Raw genomic sequence first — 23,337 nt, forward strand, 5'->3', positions numbered from 1 at the left:
TTCTCTGTGGTAGACTTTAACGAGCTGTTGGTCTTTCCATATGTAGGGCAGTTTCATACGGAATGTATGATTTTTTTCTTTTTTCTTTTTTTTTTTTTTCGAGACAGGGTTTCTCTGTGGCTTTGGAGCCTGTCCTGGAACTATCTCTTGTAGACCAGGCTGGTCTCGAACTCACAGAGATCCACCTGCCTCTGCCTCCCGAATGCTGGGATTAAAGGCGTGCGCCACCATCGCCCGGCCACATTTGTTGTTCTTACAGAGGACTTGGGTTCAATTTCCCAGCACCCACATGGCAGCTCACTACTGTCCATAACTCCAGTTTCAAGGCATCCAGTGCCCTCTTCTGACATCCACAGGCACCAGGCTGCATGTAGTGCACAGACATACATGCAAGCAAAGTACTCATGAACATTAATAATAAATCTAAATTTTTTAAATAAATAAAAGTTTAAGAACAAAAATGAATTCTTCTTTGTTGAGACAGGATCTCAGGTAGCCCAGACTAACCTAGTGCTCACTGTGTAGCCCAAAATGATCTTAAAATTCCTTTCTCTGGAGAGATGGCTCAGTGGTTAAGAGCATTGCCTCCTCTTCCAAAGGTCCTGAGTTAAATTCCCAGCAACCACATGGTGGCTCACAACCATCTTTAATGGGGTCTGGTGCCCTCTTCTGGCCTGCAGGCATACACACACAAAGAATACTGTACACGTAATAAATAAATAAATCTTAAAGAAAAGAATTAGTTATTAGTTTTTAAAAATTCTGATCTCTAGCCTCTACCTCTCAAGTGTTGGTAAAAAACAAAAATTCTTACTGTCATGGTGCTTTGTACAGTTATCAACACAAAGAGGTTTCTAGGCCCCTGTGGGAAGAGGAAATGCACCTCTCACTATGAGGAATGGGCACATCATAACCAGCCATGCCAACAACAATGTGAGGGATTGTGAGTGTGCCATACAAATCACAGCACACTGGGGAAGTCCATGGGGGAGTGCCTGCAAGACTCCACTCAGCTGTGTGTGCTGGAGAGCTCTAACCATCCAGAAATGCCTCTCAACTGTGAAGCTCTTCTCGCTTTGTCCTGAAAGTCAGAATGCCAGCTTCCCCATCCAAGGGCCCAGGCATCTGACCAGAGTTCCAGATGTGGGTGGTTAGCTTGCAAGAAGAGGAACTGCCCTGAGCCATCCACTGACAGCTTACTTCTTCAGGGCCCTGAGGTCTGGGCACAGGCTGCAGGAGGCTCCATCTGTGGTGATGCTTATGGAAAAGAGCCTGCGCATGATGGAGCATTTCCACAAGGGCAACAAAGCCTTCTGGCCAGGCCATGGGGCAGCAGGTGTGATGGGCTGGGAACACAGAACAGCCCAGCCAGACAAGCCCTCCACCTCAGCATTCCTTCAGGAATGAAAAAAGTTAGACCCCTGTGGTCACTAGAGCATCTTCATCTCACCTTTCCTGATCTGCTAAGAGCGTGCACTTGGGGCGTGTGTGAAGCCCTGGCTCAATCCCCAGCCCTGCAGAACAAGAGTTATTATCTCTGAGTCTTACCGTTCTTATTTGTAAGATGGCAATATGCTGAGTGGTGGTGGCGCATGCTTTTAATCCCAGCACTCGGGAGGCAGAGGCAGGCGGATCTCTGTGAGTTTGAGGCCAGCTTGGTCTACAAGAGCTAGTTCCAGGACAGGCTCCAAAGCTACAGAGAAACCCTGTCTCAAAAAACAAAAAACAACAAACAGAAAAGATGGCAATAATAATTGTAATGTGCTTCAAATAATGCCTTGCACAGATTAAACGTGCAGTATGGGTTAAAAGTAGCACTATCTAAATGTGACCTATAGGGGTCTATAGGTGTGAGGACCAGGTGGATACACGATGAGGGAGACGGAGAAAGGGCTCGGTGGTTACTGCTCTTGCGGAGAACCCATGTCAGGTGGCTCTCAGTTGCCTCTAACTCTAACTCCAGGGCATCAAACACCCTCTTCTGGCCTCCAAGGACACCACACTCATTTGCACACACAGGCATACCAACATGCACATAATTAAAAACAACAAAACCTAAAAAGAAGAAAATGTGAATATACAGCCTACCAGAACCCTACTGGATGGCAGTAAGGACATCCATTCACTGTGCTGAGCCCTATTCCTATTTCCATAAAAGGGAATAATCATAATCATAGAGTTTTGTGAGATTTCAGTGACAAACATGTGAATTGTCTAGCAAATCCAATAAGTATCAATTTAAGTCAGTAAACAGGAGGCAGAGGCAGGCACAACTCTGAGTTCAAGGCCAGACTGGTCTACAAAGCAAGTTCCAGGACAGCCAGGGCTACACAGAGAAACCCTGTCTCAAAAAAACAACAAAAATAATAGTTAAATCAAACATCGTTGTGCATGCCTATCTTCCTAGTACTCAAGAGGTGAGGCAAGAGGATCAGGAGTTCAAGGCCAGCCTGGGATACCTGACACCTTATCTCAAAACAAAAACAAAAAATAAAATGAAATAACAATATATAAATAAGTAAATAAATAATTCGTTGTTATGACAATGTTGATATTATTATTACCAGATTTTTTTTAATGGAGCCTGGAGAGATGGCTTAGCAGTTAAGAGCACCAGCTGCTCTTCCAAAGGACCTGGGTTCAATTCCCAGCACCTGCATGGTGACCTATAATTCCAATTTCAGATCTGATGCCCTATTCTGGCCTTTACAAACAATGTGAACACATAGTACACAGACATACATGTAGGCAAAACACCCATGCACATAATAATAAAATAATAAGGTGTGTTTTTACTTAAAAACAAATGAAAGTGCTTTCCAGCTTTTTTCCCCTTTTTAATACTCAGAAGATGAAGCCGGGCGATGGTGGCGCACGCCTTTAATCCCAGCACTCGGGAGGCAGAGGCAGGTGGATCTCTGTGAGTTCGAGACCAGCCTGGTCTACAGAGCTAGTTCCAGGACAGGCTCCAAAGCCACAGAGAAACCCTGTCTCGAAAAACCAAAAAAAAAAAAAAATACTCAGAAGATGATATCTAACAAGGCATCAAGTAAAGACAAGACCACACCTGCTTAGAGCTCTGTCCTTCCCAGAGAACCAAGGGAACTGTCACCCTTGGGTCATTTGAAGCAATACAAGATTTGGAAGCTCCAACCCAAGGACAGATTTAAAGGAGTGTCCCTCCCCTGTGCTATCATCAGAATCACCTGAGGGGCTTCTTAGACCCCTGGTAGCAGCCTCAGCCAGAGTTCAAGGGATCTAGGGCAGGGCTGCAAAGGCCCCTGTTTCTAAAATGTCCCTGATACTGTGGGCCTGGGAACCACACTGGAAAACCACAGGTTTAAAGTGTTTTCCACAGACTCCCTCTGGCATGTTTGCCTAGGGTGTATTAAAATGCTTACATTCCCTTCTCTATTGTTTACTGGCTCCCTCACCAGAGACCACACATTTAGTCAGGTTCTGCCCCAGAGGAAGAGCGTTGTCCTGGATAGACACCGTGCAGCAAAAGCACAGACCCCATAGAAAGTCCACTTTCAGACATAATCATTTAAATATAGCCTGCTGGGATAGGTGCAAGATCCACACTGTCCCGGGGATTCCAATTCCAGGTCCTTCAACAACAAGCTGTGGTCTAGTCAAGTTATTTAACTTTGATCGGGCCTAAAATCCCAGTAATCTCTTGAGGAAATAATGAATTCAAGTTCAGCCCAAGTTCAGCCCGGGCTTCACAATGAGTTCCAGGCCAACCTGCACTACATAGTGAGACCTTGTTTCAAAAACAATTATTTAATCTCTCTAAGTATTAGTTTTCCCATCTATAAAATAGAAATAACGATAGCTAATAGAGTTAAGACATTAATGAGGGGCCAGGTAGTGGTGGTGCACACCTTTAATCCCAGCTGTCTCGGAAAAACAAACAAACCAAAAAATCAAGCAAGAAAGAAAGAAAGAAAGAAAGAAAGAAAGAAAGAAAGAAAGAAAGAAAGAAAGAAAGAAGAAAAGAAATAATTTTCTGGGCAGTGGTGGTGTAGGCCTTTAATCCCAGCATTCGGAGGCAGAGGCAGGCACCAGGGTGCTGCTTGGAAAGGCAGATGTAGCCATTACAAGTACAGAGAACCCTTTTAACTTAGTCAGCGCCAAGTGTGAGATCAGACGCTATTAGAGGGAAAACGGAGGGAAGCACACGCTATACACACACAGAGAGGGGTTTCTGTGGGACTCCAGTCTCTCAGAAAATAAAGCCAACAGTTGACAAATGGAAGCTAAGCATGGTGGCACATGCCTGTGGTCCCATCACTTTGAAGGTAGAAGCGGGCATATTCTTGTGAGTTTGAGGCCAGCCTAGTGTCTAGAGTGAGTTTCAGCTTAGCTATAGCTATACAGTAATACCAGCCTCAAAAAATATTTTTTAATGAAAAAAACCTTAAATACATATATAGTATAGTGAATGAAAAGTGGTACCTCACTCCTGAATTCATTCTTCAAGTGTTTGCTGAGCGTCTGGTGTGAAGTGGCAAAAGAATTCTTAAACATGCTACAAAAAGCCCAAGCCCAATGAACAAAACAAATACAATTGTCCCCAAACAAAACTGTTAATTCAGCAGCCAGTGTTCATTGAGGAAGTGTGCCATTCCTGCAAGGTACCCTTTCTGGTACTGCTGCTAGAACAAAGAACAAAAAGTCCTCGCCTTTGTGGGGCTGATATCCCAGAGGGACGAGGGAGGTACCATTAAAGAAGCAGAAATTTCCCAATGGCAAGTTGAACCCTGGCCTCAAATGTCAAATGCTAACTAATAGACCAGGGGTTCTCAACCTTCCTGATTTTAATTTAATCCTTTAATATAGTTCCTCATGATGTGGTGACCCCCCCAACCATAAAATTATTTCGTTGCTATTTCATAACTGTAATCTTGCTACTATTATGAATCGTAATGCAAATATCTGATACGTAGGCTATCTGATATAGTATCTTCCAAAGGGTTAATACCCACAGGTTGAGAACAACTATACTTTCTAAGGAATTAAAATGTAAATGTTCTGTTCAACAAAAGATACCATCAGCAAAATTGGGGACTGAGGTGTGAGCTAGTAACAGAACACATACTTAGCATGCACAAGGCCATGAATTCAATCCCCAGGACCATGGCCCTCAGGAAACCTGAACTTGGTGATGCATGCTTGAAGTTGTGGCTCCGTGGGAGGTTATGGAAGGGGCATCACTTGAGCTCAGGAGTTTGAGTCCAGTCTGGGCAATATAGTAAGACCCATGTTGAAAGTAAACAAACCAAGCCTGGCTTGGTGACAGAGGCCTGTAATCCTAACTACAGAGGTTAGGCAAGAGGGATCGTAGGTTCAAAGCTTGCCTGGGCTCCTGAGTGAATTCAAGGTGAACACCAGCAATTTAGTGAGACAAGCCATGCCCACTTCCTCCCCTGTCTGCTGAGGCAGGCAGATCTTCCTTCCTGCTTGCAGCCTGAGTCTCTTCTTTTTCCTTCTCCCTCTTGAAGAAGCAGCTTTAGTCTCTCCCTTCTCTCCCTTCTTTCTTTGTCTCTGTCTCTCTGTTCTTCTCCCCTTCTCCCTTCCCCTCGGTAACCCACTAAATAAATATCCAACCTCATTCTGCATGACATATCTGTCTCTCACTAGCTGTATGGTTCCCTGCCCGGGATCAGCTGCCTTTGGAGACCTGCAGCATGGTCTCGTGTCATGCCCATCTGTCTGTCTCTCCTCATGGCCTGCTGTAACCACTCAGGGAACTGTACTGTCCCTGTGTGGGACTGGCTGCTCTCGACCAGCTGTTTACTGCCTGCTGCCACATGGCCGACTGCCGCCGCTCGGGGACCTGTGCCAGTCCCTGCCTAGTGCTGGCTGCTTTTGGGACATGCTGCCCACTGACACCACTCATGGCACCAATGTAATGATAAAATTAAAAATGTTGCAGGATCCCTGGTGGCTGCAGTGGCAGAAATGCTGCAGGTCTCCAAGCAGAGAGGCAGAGAGAGAGAGAGAGAGAGAGAGAGAGAGAGAGAGAAGGGAGAAGGGAGAGACAGAAACTGTCTCTTTGAGAGAGAGACAGAAAAGGAAGGAACTCAGGCTGCAAGCAGGAAAGATCTGCCTGCCTCAGTGGATAGGGAAGGGAGTGGGTATGGCTTGCCTCTTATTGGCAGAACAGAGGACAAAGTTAAGTTAAGGAAAAAAAAATTTAGGACCAGGGAATTGAGGGGGTTGTATCTGACCTATTTTAGGTGGATCCTTCAATTGGGCTTCCTGGAACTCACAAGAATTCTTTGGGTTTGTGAAAACAGAAGTTTTAGACATATACATTATATAAACAGTAGTATATTTATGTTAGAATGACTGTGACATATATTTCTGAACAATGAAAAGTATTTTTAAGACTATGGAAGGCAGTGTGGGAGAGAAATTTGATAACATGTATTTGTCCTCATACTTTATAACTTGCAGGTCTTGTATTTTTATTTTACTGAAATTTGTTTGGTGAGGTTGTCCTTTTAAACTGACAAAAGCTCTCAGCTGTCAAACTGCATCAGAGATCTTTGAGAAAGATGAAATTTTATTGAGTTGTTGATTTAAAAATGACAGAGAACTTACTTGGTTGGCACCTAGAGCTACCTTCAGGTTCCTCCATGGTTGCTGAAGGTTGTATTTGCCTTTTGCTGTTTAGCGCAGGGCGCCTGCAAGACTCCAGAAGATCCTGTGGGCTAAGAAATCTGTAGGAAGACAGGCTTACCTTGACCTGAGCAGCTAGGGTGTCAATTCCAGTGATTCTGTCCACGTATGGAGATCTTCAGTTTAGATAAAAGGCAGCTTTGCCCAGTGGTCAGCACTTGGCAGTTGGAGTGAATTACAGATGGACATTGTTCTGTGCCCATTTGTCTTCTGTCTTCTTTGGAGGAAGTAGAGTGCTGCTGCTAGGAGCAAACCTGTCTTTTTTTGTTATGAAAAGTTTTTTGGTTTTTTTTTTTTGTTTTTTGAGACAGGGTTTCTCTGTGGTTTTGGAGCCTGTCCTGGAACTCGCTCTTGTAGACCAGGCTGGTCTCGAACTCACAGAGATCCGCCTGCCTCTGCCTCCCGAGTGCTGGGATTAAAGGCGTGCGCCACCATCGCCCGGCTATGAAAAGTTTTTTTAATAATTAAATATTTAAATGCCATATTTCCCAGATCTCTGAGCAGTTGAGGGCTGTTTATCAGGTATAACTACAGTATAGAATCTTCCTGGAGGGCTGGGTCTGAGCTTGACTGTACTGGCTCTTAACAGGTAAGATTTACACTCATAAAAGGCAGAAAGAAGAAAAAACTGCTTGCAATAGAAGGTTAATGGCAGAACTGGCAATAGTAGAGAACAGCTTAATATATCTTAAATGAGGGTTGGATTAAATATAAAGTATTTTTGTAAGAGACTTAAAAGTACCTACCAGTATAAAACATGAGATTTATTGTTTTTGTAGTCTGAAATGAGATGCAATGAACAATTATAACATTTAAGTTACATGTATGAACATATACACACAGAGTGAACAGGAATTGGGTGAAGTGGATGCTCTTGGTGAGCCCTACCAAAGGCATGCCACTGTGCAAAACACATGCAACAGAGTCAGCAAGAGGAATTTAGAGACAAAACATAAGTAAATTGGGGGACCAGGCAGGGTATACTTCAGTAAAGATGGCGGGACTTGGTCACCTGACCTGGCTCTCAGTTAAGATGGTGGTAAAGTCACCTGACCTCAGTCAAAATGGCAGCAGTCACATGTTATATGTTGAGCTGCAGGGATTTTAAGTTTAATAATAAGAGATACATAGAGGCGTGATCTGTCCTGTGAGCCACCATGCCACAAGCCGCAGTAGGGAGCAAAAGGCTGGAATTGAAAGCAGCCACCTCGTGAATCCAAACAATCTTGTTGGCAGCAGTAGCGGTGGCAGGGACAGTTTGAGGAAACTCCTTCCCTTTGCCTGTGCCCTGACAGTAGTAAGAAAGCTCCCGTAAAAGAGGAGCTGGTGGGACACCAGCAGAGTGAGGGGAGGAGCTGAAGAAGTAGGGCATTAAGGCCTGTGGTTTTAGGGCCTCTAAAAGGCATCTATCCCAGGAGGGACAGACATGGATGGCTTGCTACCCACAGCTGAAACTGTGAAAACCCATGAAAAAGGGTGACACCACAAGGCCTATAACAGGACGTCTCCCCCTATAGGCGGGGTGTAAATCAGCGCAAACACCACAGGACCTGTGGGAGGGCATCCCCCCCCCCACCTTGGGTTGGGTGCTATGGCCTGGCTGGATCCGGTCTGGGCAACTCGGAATGCAGAGAGGCCAGAAGCTGCTCCAAGCAGCCTTTGACAGTGGGGGGAGGGGAGAGGAAAGAAAAGAAAAAGAAAAAATAGAAAGAAAAGCTGAGGGCTGGAGAGATGACTCAGTGGTTAAGAGCACTGGCTGCTCTTTCCGAGTCCTGAGTCCAATTCCCAGCAACCACATGGTGGCTCACAACCATCTGTAATGAGATCTGGTGCCCTCTTCTGTCCTGTAGGCATACATGCAGGAATACATGCAGGCAGAACACTTTATACATAATAAATAAATAAATCTTTTTTTTAAAAAAAAAAAAGAAAAGCTGAGGGACCCTGGGCCCCCAGTCAAATGCACCACACAGAGTGCGCAGTGCTAGCACAGGAGGACTGACCCTGTCAGTCCGCTCATGATTTTAGCTAAGGGAAGCAATCCAGAGATGAATGTCAGTGAAGGGCTCAACCGTCCATGGTTGGGGGCTGTTCCCCCCATTTCTAGGGATTGCCAGGAGCTCACTGGTCAATTCCTCAGGTTCAGAGAAATGGTTAAGCTGACCAGAATTGAAGCCGGTGGTTAATGTAATGGAAAAATTAAAAATGCTACCGCATCCCTGAGACCCAGGCAGCTGCAGCTCAGGGTTTTTAATTTTACTATTACAGAGATCCTATCTCAAAGTCAGAGGTATGAAGAGGGTTATAGTTCAGTAGTCGGTCCCTAGTGCTGTTTTGTGTTGTTGTTGTTTTTAAGTTGATCTTGGCAATGTGGTACACAACTTTAATCCCAGCACTTTGAAGGCACAACCTATGTGAATTCAAGGACAGCCTGGTCTACTTACTAAGTTCCAGGAAAAAAAAATGAAAGAGTAGAAGAGAATATTTGCTTTGTTAGACTCTAGAAGTTCCAGAACTTTTTAGTACTAAGAACGTTTTACTTGGGTATGGTGGCATATGCACTTGTAATTCCACTTGACAGAAGGATCAGAAGTTCAAGGCCAGCCTTGAATACATACCAAGTTCAAGACCAGCCTGAGCCATGTGAGACTGTCTCAAAAACAAAAACAAAACAAGAACTTTTAAAAGTTGAATTGAAGACCATAGATATTAGGTTATTCTCGGCAGTAATCTGAGAGTTAAGTACTTCTTTGAAACGAAAAGGGAAAGGCAGGATTTGATGATTTGACTAGACAGCAGAGCAGAGAGGGCCCAAGAATTCCAGGTAAAATGTGCACCGAGGGTGCCTGCAGAGCGACGTACTTAGGGCAGGAGGAAGGGAGGCCTTCTAAGAGGCACAGTAAGTGCAGGCCTTTACCTTCCCCAGACCTGTGTGGAAGTCCACGCAAGACTTCAGGCTTCTCTGGTGGTTCTGGGATACTGCAGCTCTAAGTTGTCTGCAGGCAATCGGCAGTCAAGCTTGCGTCTTCAGCCCTTCTCCAGGCAGGTGCCACCAGAACTGGGAGCAGCAGCAAGAGCAGGAGCGGGGAGAGCCCAGGGCTGTGTTTTCTTAATAGATACAGCAATGACCTAGAATCTGTGTTTACAACTCAGAAAGACCTGGATTTGAATGAGACTCTCCAGCTTCTAGCTTGTGATCTTGGTTAGCATGTGAAACTGTGTCCTTGTAAATACGCTTACTGGACTTATCTCACAAAACCAGTTAGAGGACATACGGCTCATCAGGTAGCATTTGCCACTAAGAATGGCACCTGAGTTCCATCTCTGTCCCCTTAAGCCATCCTCTGACCTCCACCCATGACTGTGGCATGACCTGTCCACCTCCATATTCACAAATCAGTAAATACAATTTTAATTCAAAAGATATTAAGCATTGTTTTTGTTATTAATATTGCTCTGGGTCAGAATTGTCTGTCCCTACAGGGATTGGAGTGCCCTGAAGGTAAGGTTGATCCCTAGGAAAAGCTGTGGCCTATATGTCCTATGCCTTTTGAGGACTGAACTGGGCTAGCACATCTCCCACCCAAGCCTTCCCCAGTAGCATGCTCCCTGACATTGGGGTCAGGTCACTGTGTGGTTTTTATCGTGGTCTTGTTCTCACAGCCCTGACATTAAAACAGCCTGCCAGGGTACCCTGTTAGCACAAACCAACTTGGGGACATGCTTCCGCCATCCCAATGAAGGACACTAGTCACAAGGCCTCTCCAACGACGTTCAGTCATGTAACCCAGCTCTTCTTTTGAGCCTTGGCTAAGAGCTGGTTCCTCCAAAAGTGAGCTAGAAACTAAGTAGCCAGCTTCGGACAGGCAGCCTCTGCCTGACTTGGGAGCTGGTGGCCTTGACTTGCCCTGAGCCATGATCATCTCTTCTTTGTATGTGAAGACACTGAGATGCAGATAGAACTGGGACTTGAACCCCGAGTCAGCACACCCAGAATTTCAGGGAAAGGGACCTGCTCATGCCACTAGAACAGGAGTGCAGAGGAGGTTGGCACTCTAGGAGTTTGGACTGGAAGCTTGGTACCCACTTGCCTCCCAGCCAGCCAGCTTGTCCCAGCTGTTGGAAGTCAGCAAGGAAGAGAGCAGCCAACCCCCTGGGACTAGCTCAGACCCTGGCAACTAAACTTTCTTCATCACAGTTGACTGCCCTGGACTCCACCCTCCACATGGTTCTTGCTCAGAGCCAGCCTGAACCCGAGTGCCTGTATTTCTCCCCAGAGGTCTTCTCGCTAGCCCAGAGCTATGGCCTGCAATGATCCCTCCAGGATCCGATAGATTTGTGCAGACTCTTGTTGGCTCACACCTTTAATCCCAGGCTTTAGGCCATCCTGGTCTACACAGTGAATTCCAGGATAGCTAGACAGCTAGGACTACCCAGAGAAACACCTGTCTTGCGGGGGGTGCGGGAGAGGTGTTTCTGGCACAAGCATGATCAGTAATTCAAATGTAAGTCCGGTTCTTGGAATCCCAGAGGTACTGACAACAGACTGCAGAAAAGATTCAAGGGCCAGATTTTCTTTTTTCTTTTTCCATGATATTTATTTTTCTCTGCTCCCCTCCCTGCCTCTCCCCTCCCCCCTTCAGCCCTCCCCTAAGGTCCCCATGCTCCCAATTTACTCAGGAGATCTTGTCTTTTTCTACTTTCTACTTTCCACGTAGATTAGATCTATGTAAGTCTCTTTTAGTGTCTGCATTGTTGTCTAAGTTCTCTGGGATTGTGGTTTGTAGGCTGGCTTTCTTTGCTTTATGTTTAAAAACCACCTATGAGTGAGTACATGTGATAATTGTCTCTCTGTGTCTGGGTTACCTCACTCAAAATAATGTTTTCTAGCTCTACCCATTTTCCTGCAAAATTCAAGATGTCGTTATTTTTTTCTGCTGTGTAGTACTCCATTGTGTAAATGTACCACATTTTTTTTTTTATTCATTTTTCAATCGAGGGACATTTATGTTGTTTCCAGGTTCTGGCTATGACAAACAAAGCTGCTATGAACATAGTTGAGCACATGTCCTTGTGGCATGATTAAGCATCCTTTGGATATATACCCAAAAGTGGTATTACTGGGTCTTGAGGAAGGTTGTTTCCTAATTTTCTTTGAAATCACCACACTGACATCCAAAGGGGTTGTACCAGCTTGCATTCCCACCAGCAATGCAGAAGTGTTTCCTTTACCCCACAACCTCTCCAGCATAAGTTGTCACAGTGTTTATGATCTTGGTCATTCTTTTATTTATTTATTTATTTATTTATTTATTATGCATACAATATTCTTTCTGCGTGTATGTCTGAAGGCCAGAAGAGGGTACCAGACCTCATTACAGATGGTTGTGAGCCACCATGTGGTTGCTGGGAATTGAACTCAGGACCTTTGGAAGAACTCAGAGTTGTTTTGATTTGCATTTCTCTGATGACTAAGGATGTTGAATATTTCCTTAAGTGTCTTTCAGCCAATTTAGATTCCTCTGTTGAGAGTTCTCTGTTTAGGTCTGTACTCCATATTTTTATTGGATTATGTGATCTTTTGGTGTCAAGAGCCAGATTTTATGCTCAGCACTGTGTCTGTGAGCAACAGATAAGCTCATACTCCCAGGGACTTTGCTCCTGACCAGGCGACAGGCACACATTCTTGATCCACAGTCGAAAGCTCTGCTCTTTGGTCACAAATTCTCCTATGCTAAAACTGTTCAAGTGTTTCCTCTTAGAATAGCAAAGCCATCTTGAAAAGAGCAGCAAATTCCTGAAGTAGATAAGAACTGGTAGAAGAGGGAGGGGAAACTGCGGCCAGGATGTGAAATAGATAAATAATAAATTTATATTTATATATGTATACATATATGTATCCATGTATATATACGTGTGTGTGTGTGTGTGTGTGTGTGTGTGTGTGTGTGTGTGTGTGTATGAATCGTTGTCTTTCTGGCTGTCAGGCCAATAGTTGCAGCAGCTAGCTGTACAGCAGGGAGGGTGTGGGGTTAATACTTTGTATTTTTTTTAAAAATTTATTTGTACTTAAATAGAACCTGAGATTAAACACAATAAAACAATAAAAGGAGGCTAATGATCTAATCAAGAATAGCCTCTCAGACTAGAGTGATGGCTCAGTGGTTAAGAGCATTCGCGGTTTTTCTAGAAGACCCGGCTTCGGTTCTCAGCAGCCAAGGTTCACAACTACCATAAATAACACTGATATTAGCACACACACCTGTACTCACATGCGCAGAGCTACACACAGACAACATAACTAAAATTAACTAAATCTTTTTTTGTTTTTTTTTTTTTGTTTTTTGAGACAGGGTTTCTCTGTGGTTTTAGAGCCTGTCCTGCAACTAGCTCTTGTAGACCAGGCTGGTCTCGAACTCACAGAGATCCACCTACCTCTGCCTCCCGAGTGTGGGATTAAAGGCATGTGCCACCACCACCCGGCTAAAATTAACTAAATCTTAAAAAATAAAGTCACCGGGTGTGATGACACCCCCCCTTAATCCCAGCACTCAGGAGGCAGAGGTAGGCAGATCTCTGTGAGTTTGAGGCCAGCCTGGTCTACAAAGCTAGTTCCAGGATAGCCAAGACTGTTACACAGAGAAATCCTGTCTTGAAAAACTGAAATAAAACAAATAAGCAAAACCTCTGACAGAAAGCTGGAGCCAGTTCTGAGGTAGGGACAAGTCTGGGTTAGGGAGAGCATTTTGCTAACATTCCAGAGAGGTGCTCAGTATCTGCTTGGAGCCTCCGGGAAGCAGAGCATGCAATGGGGAGAAATGCAGAGGTAGCCTCTAGAATGAGCAGTTGTGATGATGATTGCACCATGTTTTCAGTATACTAAAACACTGACTTACACATTTGTCATGGGTTGATTTTATGGTATTTTAATTACATCACAATATAATGACTAATAAAGATATGCATCAACTATGACTATCAACATGAGCCCTAGGATTCAGGTTAAAGGTAGAGGCATTTGTCATCTTTGAAAGCTTTAAGACATCACCCAAGGTTTTCCTGCGGCAAGACTCAGCCCAGTTCTCTCCTGAAGTCATTTGCTTTTGGCCGCTAGGGTGCTTGGCCATCCAGGAGCAGAGAGAGCAGCAGGGACAGGGTGCTCCCATCTCCCCTTCTGAGCTGGCCCTTCCCCCTGGGTATTCCTCCTGGTAGAGCCAGCGCCTTCTCCCTCTGCAGTGGATCTTCACCAACCCCAGACTTTTTGTCTTCTCCCTCCCATCTATAATGGATTAATTAAAAATGCTGTAGGATCCCTGGACCCCTTGGTGGCTGCAGTGGCAGAAATGCTGCAGATCCCCAAGCAATGGCAGTGAGCCATGTAGCAGCAGGCGGTGAACAGCAAGTCCCGAGAGCAGCCAGTTCCAGGCAGGGACAGCACAGTTACTCAAGTGGCTGCAGCAGGCCACGAGGAGAGAGACAGACAGGCATGTCACAAGACCACTCTGTAGGTCTCCGAAGGCGGCTTGTCATGGGCAGTGAACCATGCGGCCAGCAAGAGACAGACGGATAGGCACACCATGCAGAGCGAGGTTGGATATTTATTTAGTGGGTTATGGAGGGGAAAGGGAGAAGGGGAGAAGAGCATAGAGTCAGAGAGAGAGAAAGAGAGACAGAAGGAGGAAGGGGAGAAGTGGGGAGAGGGAGAAGCTGCCTCTTTGAGAGGGAGATGGAAAAGGAAGGAACTCAAGCTGGAAGCTGAAGATCAGCCTATGGGGGGGGTCTATGGAGGGGAGTTGGTATGGCTTATCTTTTATAGAGACAGGACAGACCATTATTACACCATCCAGATGTCTGAAGTGGGCTCACTCATTGCCCTCGCTCTTATTTTTGTTTTTAATTTTTTACCTCAGGTTATGAGAAACCATGGGCATCTTCTGGATTTTGATGCTTCATTTAGTTTCCCAGCGCCGATGAGGCCTAAGCGCGCCCTCCTGTGGTCTTTGCAGCACTGCTGCTTCCTACTCTGGCCTCAGTTTTCCCAGCTGATAGTGGAGGCAGCTTTCTTTCTTCCCCAGAGGAAGTTAAAGCTCTAAGATACACATGAGAAAGAACATAAAGGAGCCCAGAAACTAATGTATAAATTAACGCTAGTGTTTCTACTCTGTCTTATTATTATTTTTAGATATGGTCTCGAAGTAGCTCTGGCTGTCTTGGAACTCTCTATTAGACCAGGCTGGTGCTGGCCTTGAACTCACACAGCTCTAGCTGCCTCTGCTTCTCCAGTGCTGGGATATAAGGCATGCAGTTGGCTTCTTCCTTCTTTTAGAAGCAGCAGCGTGACCTATGAAAAGACTCATACATTATGTCTGCACTTTAGTGAGCTTTCTCCTTTGGGATCAGACCCTCAGGTACAAAAGTAACAAACCCCAACGTCTTATGGTGTTACGGGATGACATTTAATGAAGGTAGTTAAATACGATGTGTAGTGCCCATGGTGGAGCAGAGTGCTCTGCACAGTCTAAGGCAAGGACACTACAAACAGTATTCTCCATAAAGTCCTTTCTCTGCAGTAAATACTGGTTCTCAAGCGGATCCTCTTGCCAGTGTGGAGACCCTCTGATTCAAGAAGTGGAGATTTAGAGAAATACCCCAAAGCAAAACTAAAACAATTTAAAATAGGAAAAAGAAAGCTAAAGCCAAAGGGCACTGTCAGAAACAGACTGGGGGCCCAGCTCCACTCTAGTGGAGGATTTTGGCACTCTGCCTGGCACACGGCTAGCGCCCAGGAGTGCTAGCTCCCTTCTCTTCCTGTTTCCCTTCATCCCTGAGCAGAGTATGGGCATGGCCAATCAAATGGTTTCTCCCTGAGGTTAGCCAGCAGGAAGAGTGAGACAGGCACCTGCAGTGGCCACCATTAGCAGATACGTGATCTCTGACCTTCACAAGTGCAGAAATGCCCACTTCTGCCCCCAATCTACCTTCCATGTCCCAGAGCAGAGGTGCCTGTTGCTGCTCTGGCCATTTGATAGCTTATTAAATCTCAGCACCACTTGCCAAGACCCCTTTAAACCTCTTGGCTGTTCCTTTTTCCCTCCTCTGATCAGCAGTACTTATTCAGAACTAAATGGCCCTACTGCAGAATGAGGATTTACTGCTTAAGAATATGAAAAGAAATCTTGGCTGCACTACAATTGCACCCTCTCTTTGCTGCCTCACCCCACTCTGCCCATGCTCCATTGATTGGTGCCACTGAGACTGACCTGGGAGCTGCCCTTGGAGCAGTGTGCTCAGTGAGGCGACTCAAGAGGAGCTCGCTTTTCCCAATGTGCTGCAGCTCCGAGGAGACCAGAGGCCTAGGAATGACCTGTTTGTGCTTAATCTTCATCTCTGTCAGCTTGGTTTTCATTCCCTCAAGGGCACATACATGTAACACACTCTGGTTTCTCAGATTCTCTCCCTCTTTCCCCTCAGGATCGTGCTCATGGATGATGCTATGGACTGCTTGATGTCTTTTTCAGATTTCCTTTTTGCTTTCCAGATCCAGTTTTATTATTCAGGTGAGAATGTTCCAGGCCCCATGTGTCTTTTGTTAGGGACCATGTCTCTGTTTCTCACCCTGTTATCTTTTCCATATGTGCCTGGCACACATATTTCCCTTCCCCACTTCCTTAGGGGTACGACCCACTAACAGGATGTCTGGTTTATACTGGTGGTCACAATACTGTGTGCCACGCCTACTTTCTCAGCCTCCTGAAGATACTGACAAAACACTTCTTCCAGTCACACACACACACCTACACACACACATCACACACACATACACATACACACACACACACACACACACACACACACACTCCGTTTAAGTGATAAGAGCAGTAAGGATATCAATAGCATTCACTTATTAAAAACTACTGCCTCCCAGGTGCAGCACTAAGGACTTTAATCTGCTCACAAGTCCTAAGAGATGAGCTTGCAGAGGTTAGACCTCAGACCTGCCCTGACCTTTGGCCTCGCTTAGGGGCCACATTCTGTTTACATAATTGCAGCCCAAGGGCTATTCAGGCAGGAGCTAGACCCTGGGGTCAGGCCGACTGCCCCCAGATGCTGCAGCAGTCACGTCCCACCTTAGGGAAGAGCAGCCATGTTTGGGAGAATTCCTCTCCTCTAACAGGCTCACACAGAGGAAAGAGGAAGGAAGGGGGAGAAAACAGGCTGTAAGTCACTGTTTACTACATTGTGTGACTGCAAAGCTTGGAAGACAGCGTCAAACGATTACTAAATTAGCAGTTTGTCGGCTCCTCTCTTCCCAAGGGTAGAGTACACTAAAAGCAGCCTTGTCCAGGCAGTAACAAAAACACTTCCTGCAGCCTCCAACATGCTTTCAGAAGTAGATGGCCTCGTGAGAAGGGGCTCCTCAATGAAAATGTGCGTGTATTAGTCACTGGGGGGCATGACCCCTGCCATTGTTCAAGATGCTTACACTCCAGCAAGGAGACAGTGGGGGCCTCATCTTGTCTAGGAGTGCAGTAGTCACTCACTCCAGCTGTTTTGCCATCTGCACCGAGGCTGGACACAACTGAGCTATCAGAGAAGGTGGGACATGGGGAAGAAATGAAATATGACCTCCTTGCCTAAACTGTCCCTTCCTACCCCTATGGTACCAGAATTTCTGGACAGTGTGGCTGCCATCTATCAGGACTTGCTGTCGGGGAAGAACCCCAACACAGTGATTGTGCCAACGTCATCCAGTGGGCAGCACCGTCAGCGGCCTGCCTTGGGTGACGCTGGTGTGCTGGATGGGGTGGAGGCTTCACTCTTCTGCCAGCGCCTGGAGAGCCTGTGTGACCGGCACAAGTACAGGTGGGACATGGGCCCTGGGGGTCAGGCCACTGGTCTGGAACAAGTCTCTAGAAACATATTTTGATTGGCTCAGGGTTTCCCAGGGCTCAGGACGGTCGTGATTTAAAGATAGGGCCATTTGTTCCCAAAGCAGGTGGCTCACTTACAAAGAAGCATTTTCACCGGGGAGAAACAGCTGTAGGTGACTTGCTTACCAGGGAAGACAAGCCTTGACTTTTTGAAAAGAACAAATTCACTGTTCCAAACTTCCTATAGAAAGGGAAGTGCAAAGGTCCCTTAGAGATACAGCCTCCAGGCAAGGAGCTGTCACCAGTGGCCTCTTCCTCTTCCCTCTCTTCCAGGTCCCCTGTAAAAGCGTAGGTTATGAGGTTGGTTATGGCAGAGCACATACCTAGCATGTTCTGTCTCTAACCCCACCAACTAAATAGCACTAAGCACACCAGCCCTGTCTGCAGTCTGGGTCATGCTCCTCCCAGCCTTGAGCGTCCTGGAGGTGTTGATGAAAAATGGCCCCTAGACTTGAACCTGGCCTCTGAACTTTCCCTTCCAGCTGCCCACCCCCAGCACTTGTCAAAGAGATCCTGAGCAATGTCCAGAGGCTGACTTTCTATGGCTTCCTTGTGGCCCTCTCAAAGCATCATGGAATCAACCAGACGCTGGGTAAGCAGAGCTCATGTGACCCCTGTGTTCCTCCCAACACTGTGGGAGACAGCTGGTCACCATGGAAGACATGGCCCTGCAAGGGTAGGACACTGCCTCCGATTCTCGAGCCTAGGAGCTGCAGTGTGCATAATCCCAAACTGCCAGCCCTAGGAGGTCCCTCACATTCCAAGTGACTGACAGTTCTGCCCTGCCCCAACAGGAGCGAGCTGTTCTGCTCCCTGGCATAGGTCTGCCCAGCCCCTCCCTAGAGAATCCCTGGTTCTGCTCTAGGGAGTGGCCTGAAGGTTGGGCAGATGCAGGGCTATTTACCCAGTGGCTCTGGAGATTAAATATCAAAGTGACCTGAATTCAGTTTAGAAATAGGGCAAAGCTGTGTCTGGGAGGTGTTTTTTTCCCAGGTGGGAAAAAAGAAATCCGGTAAATCTGAGAAAAGACAAAGGAAAAAAAGTGGAGATTGGCCCAGTTTCCCTGCCTGTGGTCTTTACTCTCACTGGCCGGCCTCCACCCACTGCACCCCCCCCCCCCATGCACAGCCAGTCCTCTCCCAGGGAGAGACCATCAAGTCACTCTTGCTGGAGGTTTGTTGGTTTTTGTTATTTTGAAACAGGGTCTTACTGTACAGCTCTGTATAGCCTGGACTGTACTAAGTAGACCAGGCCGACCTTGAACCACCCGACTCTGCTCCCCAAGTGCTAGGACTAAAGGTATGCGCCATGAAGCCCAGATCCTGCTGGATTTTAAAGGATTTATAATTCCATCTTCGCTCAAAAGAATCTCCTTGTGTGAATAGATCCAGGTTCCCGAGTCTCAGAGAGACACAAGGCATTCCTCCTCCTTGTAGTAGTTGAGGGGATGGGATCGAGAAGAACAATTAACGTTTGCTCAACACCCAACACAATGGGCCACAAGCTATGCTGGAACCTTTATGCTTATTTCTGTATATACACACCTGCCAGAGTTCTAGAGGAGACAGGCAAGCTAAGCGTGCATGCTACCTAGAAGTTTAGTTACTGAGTCGGGGGTGGGGGACTGCTCAACTAAGTGAGATTCCTAACTAGGGTCACCGGTTAGCTGGACTGCAGCTAGAAGAGAGGCCAATTGGAAACCAGATTCAAGAGCCAGTGGCGACTCCTAGGTGTCCCTCACAGTGTTTTCTACCAGTGACAGCTGCTAAGAGGAAAAGAAACGGCTAGTTAGCAATGATCACAACCTGCACTCATCCCATGCCCTCTCTGCTCTTCAAAAATAACCTTTAAAGCTGGGTAGTAGTGGTGCACACCTTTAATCCCAGCACTGGTCAGACAGAGGCAGGCAGATCTCTATAAATTCAAGGCCAGCCAGGTAGGTCTATAGAGTGAGTTTCAGGACAGCCAAGGCTATGGAGAGAAACTCTGTAAAAAAAAGAGTTGGGCGGTGGTGGCTCACATCCTAGCACTTGGGAGGCAGATGCAAGTGGATCTCAGTGAGTTCAATGCCAGCCTGGGTTACAGAGTGAGTTTCAGGACAGCCAAGACACAAAGAAACCCTGTCAAAAACACAAACTAAATAAAAACTTTCAGTTCAATCTCCAGTTCTGAGGGATAAAAAGAACCTCACACCATTTCTTTCTAAATACTAATTCATGACTAAATATATAGAATAGGCAGCAATAGAAGACAGTGTTGTGTTAAAAATAGGAACTTGGAAATACCCTGCTTGAAAGAGTTTGTAGAAGAGATCCTCTTGTCCCCAGAACACCCCACAAAATAATATGAGGCATAACCTGAAGGAGTCAGAAGTGGGCCCAGAGCTGGATCCTTGAGTCTCCCAGAAGCCCAGCACCGCTGTCCAGCCTGACTCAGCTACTAAGCCCTGCTCCTCCAGCCTGACTCAGCTACTAAGCCCTGCTCCTCCAGCCTGACTCAGCTACTAAGCCCTGCTCCTCCAGCCTGACTCAGCTTCTAAGCCCTGCTCCTCCAGCAGCTGTTGGTGAGGTCTCCTCCCTGCACATCTCAGTCCCACCTTCCTGCTATCGAGTGGGTGCTATTTTTCCCAGAAAAATAGGGAAAAAATCTGATTATTCTGAAAAAGAACAAAAAGAAAACTTAGTGGAGAAACACCCAAGACACTCCATACGCTTCCCAATAGCATCACCAGCCTATTCCTTTATGGCCATGGAAACCAATCCAGACCTCAGGTGGGACTGATTTCCTCATTAGAAGCAGCCATTTCCCACTAGAATCACATATCCCACATATTCAGATGGGATCAAGAGGAGGACAATTCCATACACTGGCTTTTTTCTACCCTTTGGATTTAGCTTAGGTCATAATCTTTCCAGCTCAGCACCTGGGGCCTTAAGAACCAAGCTGGTCACAAAGCACATCCAGTCTTGGAAGGAGACTGTTTGAGGATATCTCCTTAGCTGCCACTTTTTTTTTTCATTTGTTTTTCAAGACAGTTTCTCTGTGAAAGTCATGTCTGTCCTGGAACTGACCAGGCTGGCCTCAAACTCACATAGATTTGCCTCCCCAGTGCTGGGATTTAAAAAAGGCATGTGCCACCACCGCCTGGCACTTTCGTATATGAGTGCTCTATCTGCATATACTTTATGACGGAAATGAGCAATCAGACTTCACTGGAGATGGTTGTGAGCCACCATTGGTTGCTGAGCATTGAACTCTTAATCACCGAGCCATCTCTCCAGCCCCTTAACTGTCACTTTTGCCCCAAGCAAGGAAGGGAAAGTAGTGAGACTAAGACTTCCTGTTCCACATGGACTAACTTTCCTGGACAAAGAGTTGTCAGACATGAAGGCAAGGGACAGAATTCTGCTTCCTTAGAGGGCCCTTCCGTTGTTTTATGACTTCACCCCCAAATCCCCGTCTTCTAGGAGCTTTGCCTGACAAAGGAGACTTGATGCATGACCCAGCCATGGATGAGGAGCTGGAACGGCTGTAAGTGTCAACTGGGAAGATGCTGCCCTCTTGTGGAAGCCAAATCAGTTAGAGGTGACTGTGCCCCACTGTAGGGCACACCGCACTTATTTTTAACATCCCATCTTGGTCAGGGATAAGTTTTTGGGGGTCTGCTCAAGTGCGACAGTTAAATGTGGAGGTCCTCGTCTCTGAATGGGAGACTCATCACAACACCCTCTGGGCTTCTTTCCTTCTTCAGGCTGATCCAGGTCCCAGGCCTGGTCAACTCCATCACTGCCACCTCTGAGGCCAGCTGCCTGCCTTCCCGCACCCCTCCCCGGGTTGGTTCCCCATGGAAACCCCTCCATCGCTCCCGCAAATTGGATGCCGAGAGCGATGGCTCCACTGAAGAGACAGATGAGTCTGAGACTTGAATCTGAAGGGTCCCATCTGTGGCCTGTACCTTGCTCCACCCTGCTCTTGCTGCCCTCACCAGACTTCTCCAGTACCACTGTGCCGCCCTCTGCTGGAGAGAAGCGCAAATAACAGTCATGCAGCCACTAGATCAGTGATCCCAGAAATTCCGTACCTCATGCTCTCAGCTTTTGACAACCTGTCGGGCCCTAAACTGAATATTGTACCAAGGCCACTTCAACTCTGGGGAGGGCATTGGCTTTCGCCTTTTGTTGGCAGTGCTGCTTATGCTTTAAGTACAGTGTCTTTTCAGCCAGCCATGATCCTCCTAGTAATCATTTTTCACAACTCCCGTAAGAACACAAATTGCTAACACTGGGTTTTCATGGTCAAGGGTGACTCCTGAGAGCATGTGCTGGGAAGTCATATCAACTGTGGCCATCTGCTGGAGAAATCAGCCACTAGCTGGAGTAAGAGGGAGGATGGGCAAGAATTTCACTTTCAAAATTGGCTTCAAGTTTGTATAAAATAGTCCAATCTGTGAAATGAATAAAGTCCCTGTCTCTGGTAAGCAATGAGTCTACAGCCGGCAGGCTACAGGGAGGGGAAGGACAAGTGTGACTTGGGTGCTTTTTCTGACGGGATGGGATGGGAGGTGGAGCCAGGGGCCATTCCAGCATGGAGACCTGCCTCCGTTGACAAGAGGACCTGGCCCTCATACAGATGAGGGCAGCCTTCAAAGCCCTCAGCAACACCTCAGGGCGCTCAGTGAGTTCTCACTACCTGGGAGTCCCTGTTCACAAGCTGCAGAGCCTTTTCACCAGGATCTCATTAACCTCCCTGGTTAGGGCAGTATTGCACATATGCACAAAGCAGGTTTGGAGCAGAGGCTGGAAAAGTGAATAGGTGATCTTCATCTCTCTCGAATGAGGTAGATTGTCCACAAAATAAAATTCATGCAGGCTGCCTGCCACAAGTAAGGCCAATGTCATCACTTACTGTACAAATAACTTTCCTCCAATCCTTCCTAACAAGACCCGCCAGTGGACAATTACAAGTGGCTTCCAAAAAGCCCCGCGGTGCCAAGCATCTGAGTGAGCCCCTGAAAGGTTTCTCAAATTCTGATGTGTACCAGAAACAGGGAAACTTGGGACAGTGACAGTTGCCAGTTGGAGTCCTACTGTACCAATGTGGGGTTAGAAACAAAAATCTGTATTTCACCAACACCTCACATGATCCCAAAGCACTGGAAATGACCGGCTTAGAACTCATAGCTCCCTTAACCTCTCCTTCCTAACCTCATTGCCCACAGTGGTTTGTAGCTGTACTGTGCTGAGCAGTCCCAAGGACAAAGTAACCCTATAAGAGAAGGGTTGACACACAGCATCTCTAACTTTTCCAGTCTGCATTTTAGTGCATGCCTGTCATTCCAGCACCAGAGCCAAGACAGGAGGATTGCAAGTATAAGGCCAATCTGGGCTATGGAGACACTGTCTAAAACCAAAACCAGCTCCATTGAGAAACAGGTCCCAGTCTGCCTCCTATGATGAGGATGTAGACAAACTAGAGGGCCAACTAACACCACCTCTTTCCTCCACGTGCAACAGGGTGGTGAGGTCGAGGCTGTACCGGACCCCGCGGCAGCACAGGGGCAAGGAGCCAGGGGCCTTTGGCTTCCAGAGAAGAGACAAGCTGGAGGCCCCGGAGAGAGTGCCCTCGGCTTTGGAATCAACGCCCAATCCATATCGGTGGGAGCCCAGAGAGTGAGCGAAGGGCCACACTGGACAGGGAGGCAGGACGGAGAGGACAC

General features: G+C 46.7%; 1 protein-coding gene across 1 annotated transcript in view; it reads left to right on the plus strand.

Annotated features, from left to right (window-relative positions):
• Positions 1-22,136, plus strand: part of C14H11orf49 (chromosome 14 C11orf49 homolog) — a 174,927-nt gene extending 152,791 nt beyond the window's left edge. The window contains exons 5-9 of the mRNA XM_005364164.3: positions 16,162-16,247; positions 17,358-17,553; positions 18,104-18,213; positions 21,089-21,152; positions 21,373-22,136. Of these exons, the coding sequence (XP_005364221.1) occupies positions 16,162-16,247; positions 17,358-17,553; positions 18,104-18,213; positions 21,089-21,152; positions 21,373-21,547 (631 nt within the window). The 3' untranslated portion in view covers positions 21,548-22,136. The remainder of the gene's footprint in view (positions 1-16,161; positions 16,248-17,357; positions 17,554-18,103; positions 18,214-21,088; positions 21,153-21,372) is intronic.
• Positions 22,137-23,337: the final 1,201 nt, after the last annotated feature.

The sequence above is a fragment of the Microtus ochrogaster genome (assembly GCF_000317375.1).
Source record: "Microtus ochrogaster isolate Prairie Vole_2 chromosome 14 unlocalized genomic scaffold, MicOch1.0 chr14_random_1, whole genome shotgun sequence".
Classification (NCBI taxonomy): domain Eukaryota; kingdom Metazoa; phylum Chordata; class Mammalia; order Rodentia; family Cricetidae; genus Microtus; species Microtus ochrogaster.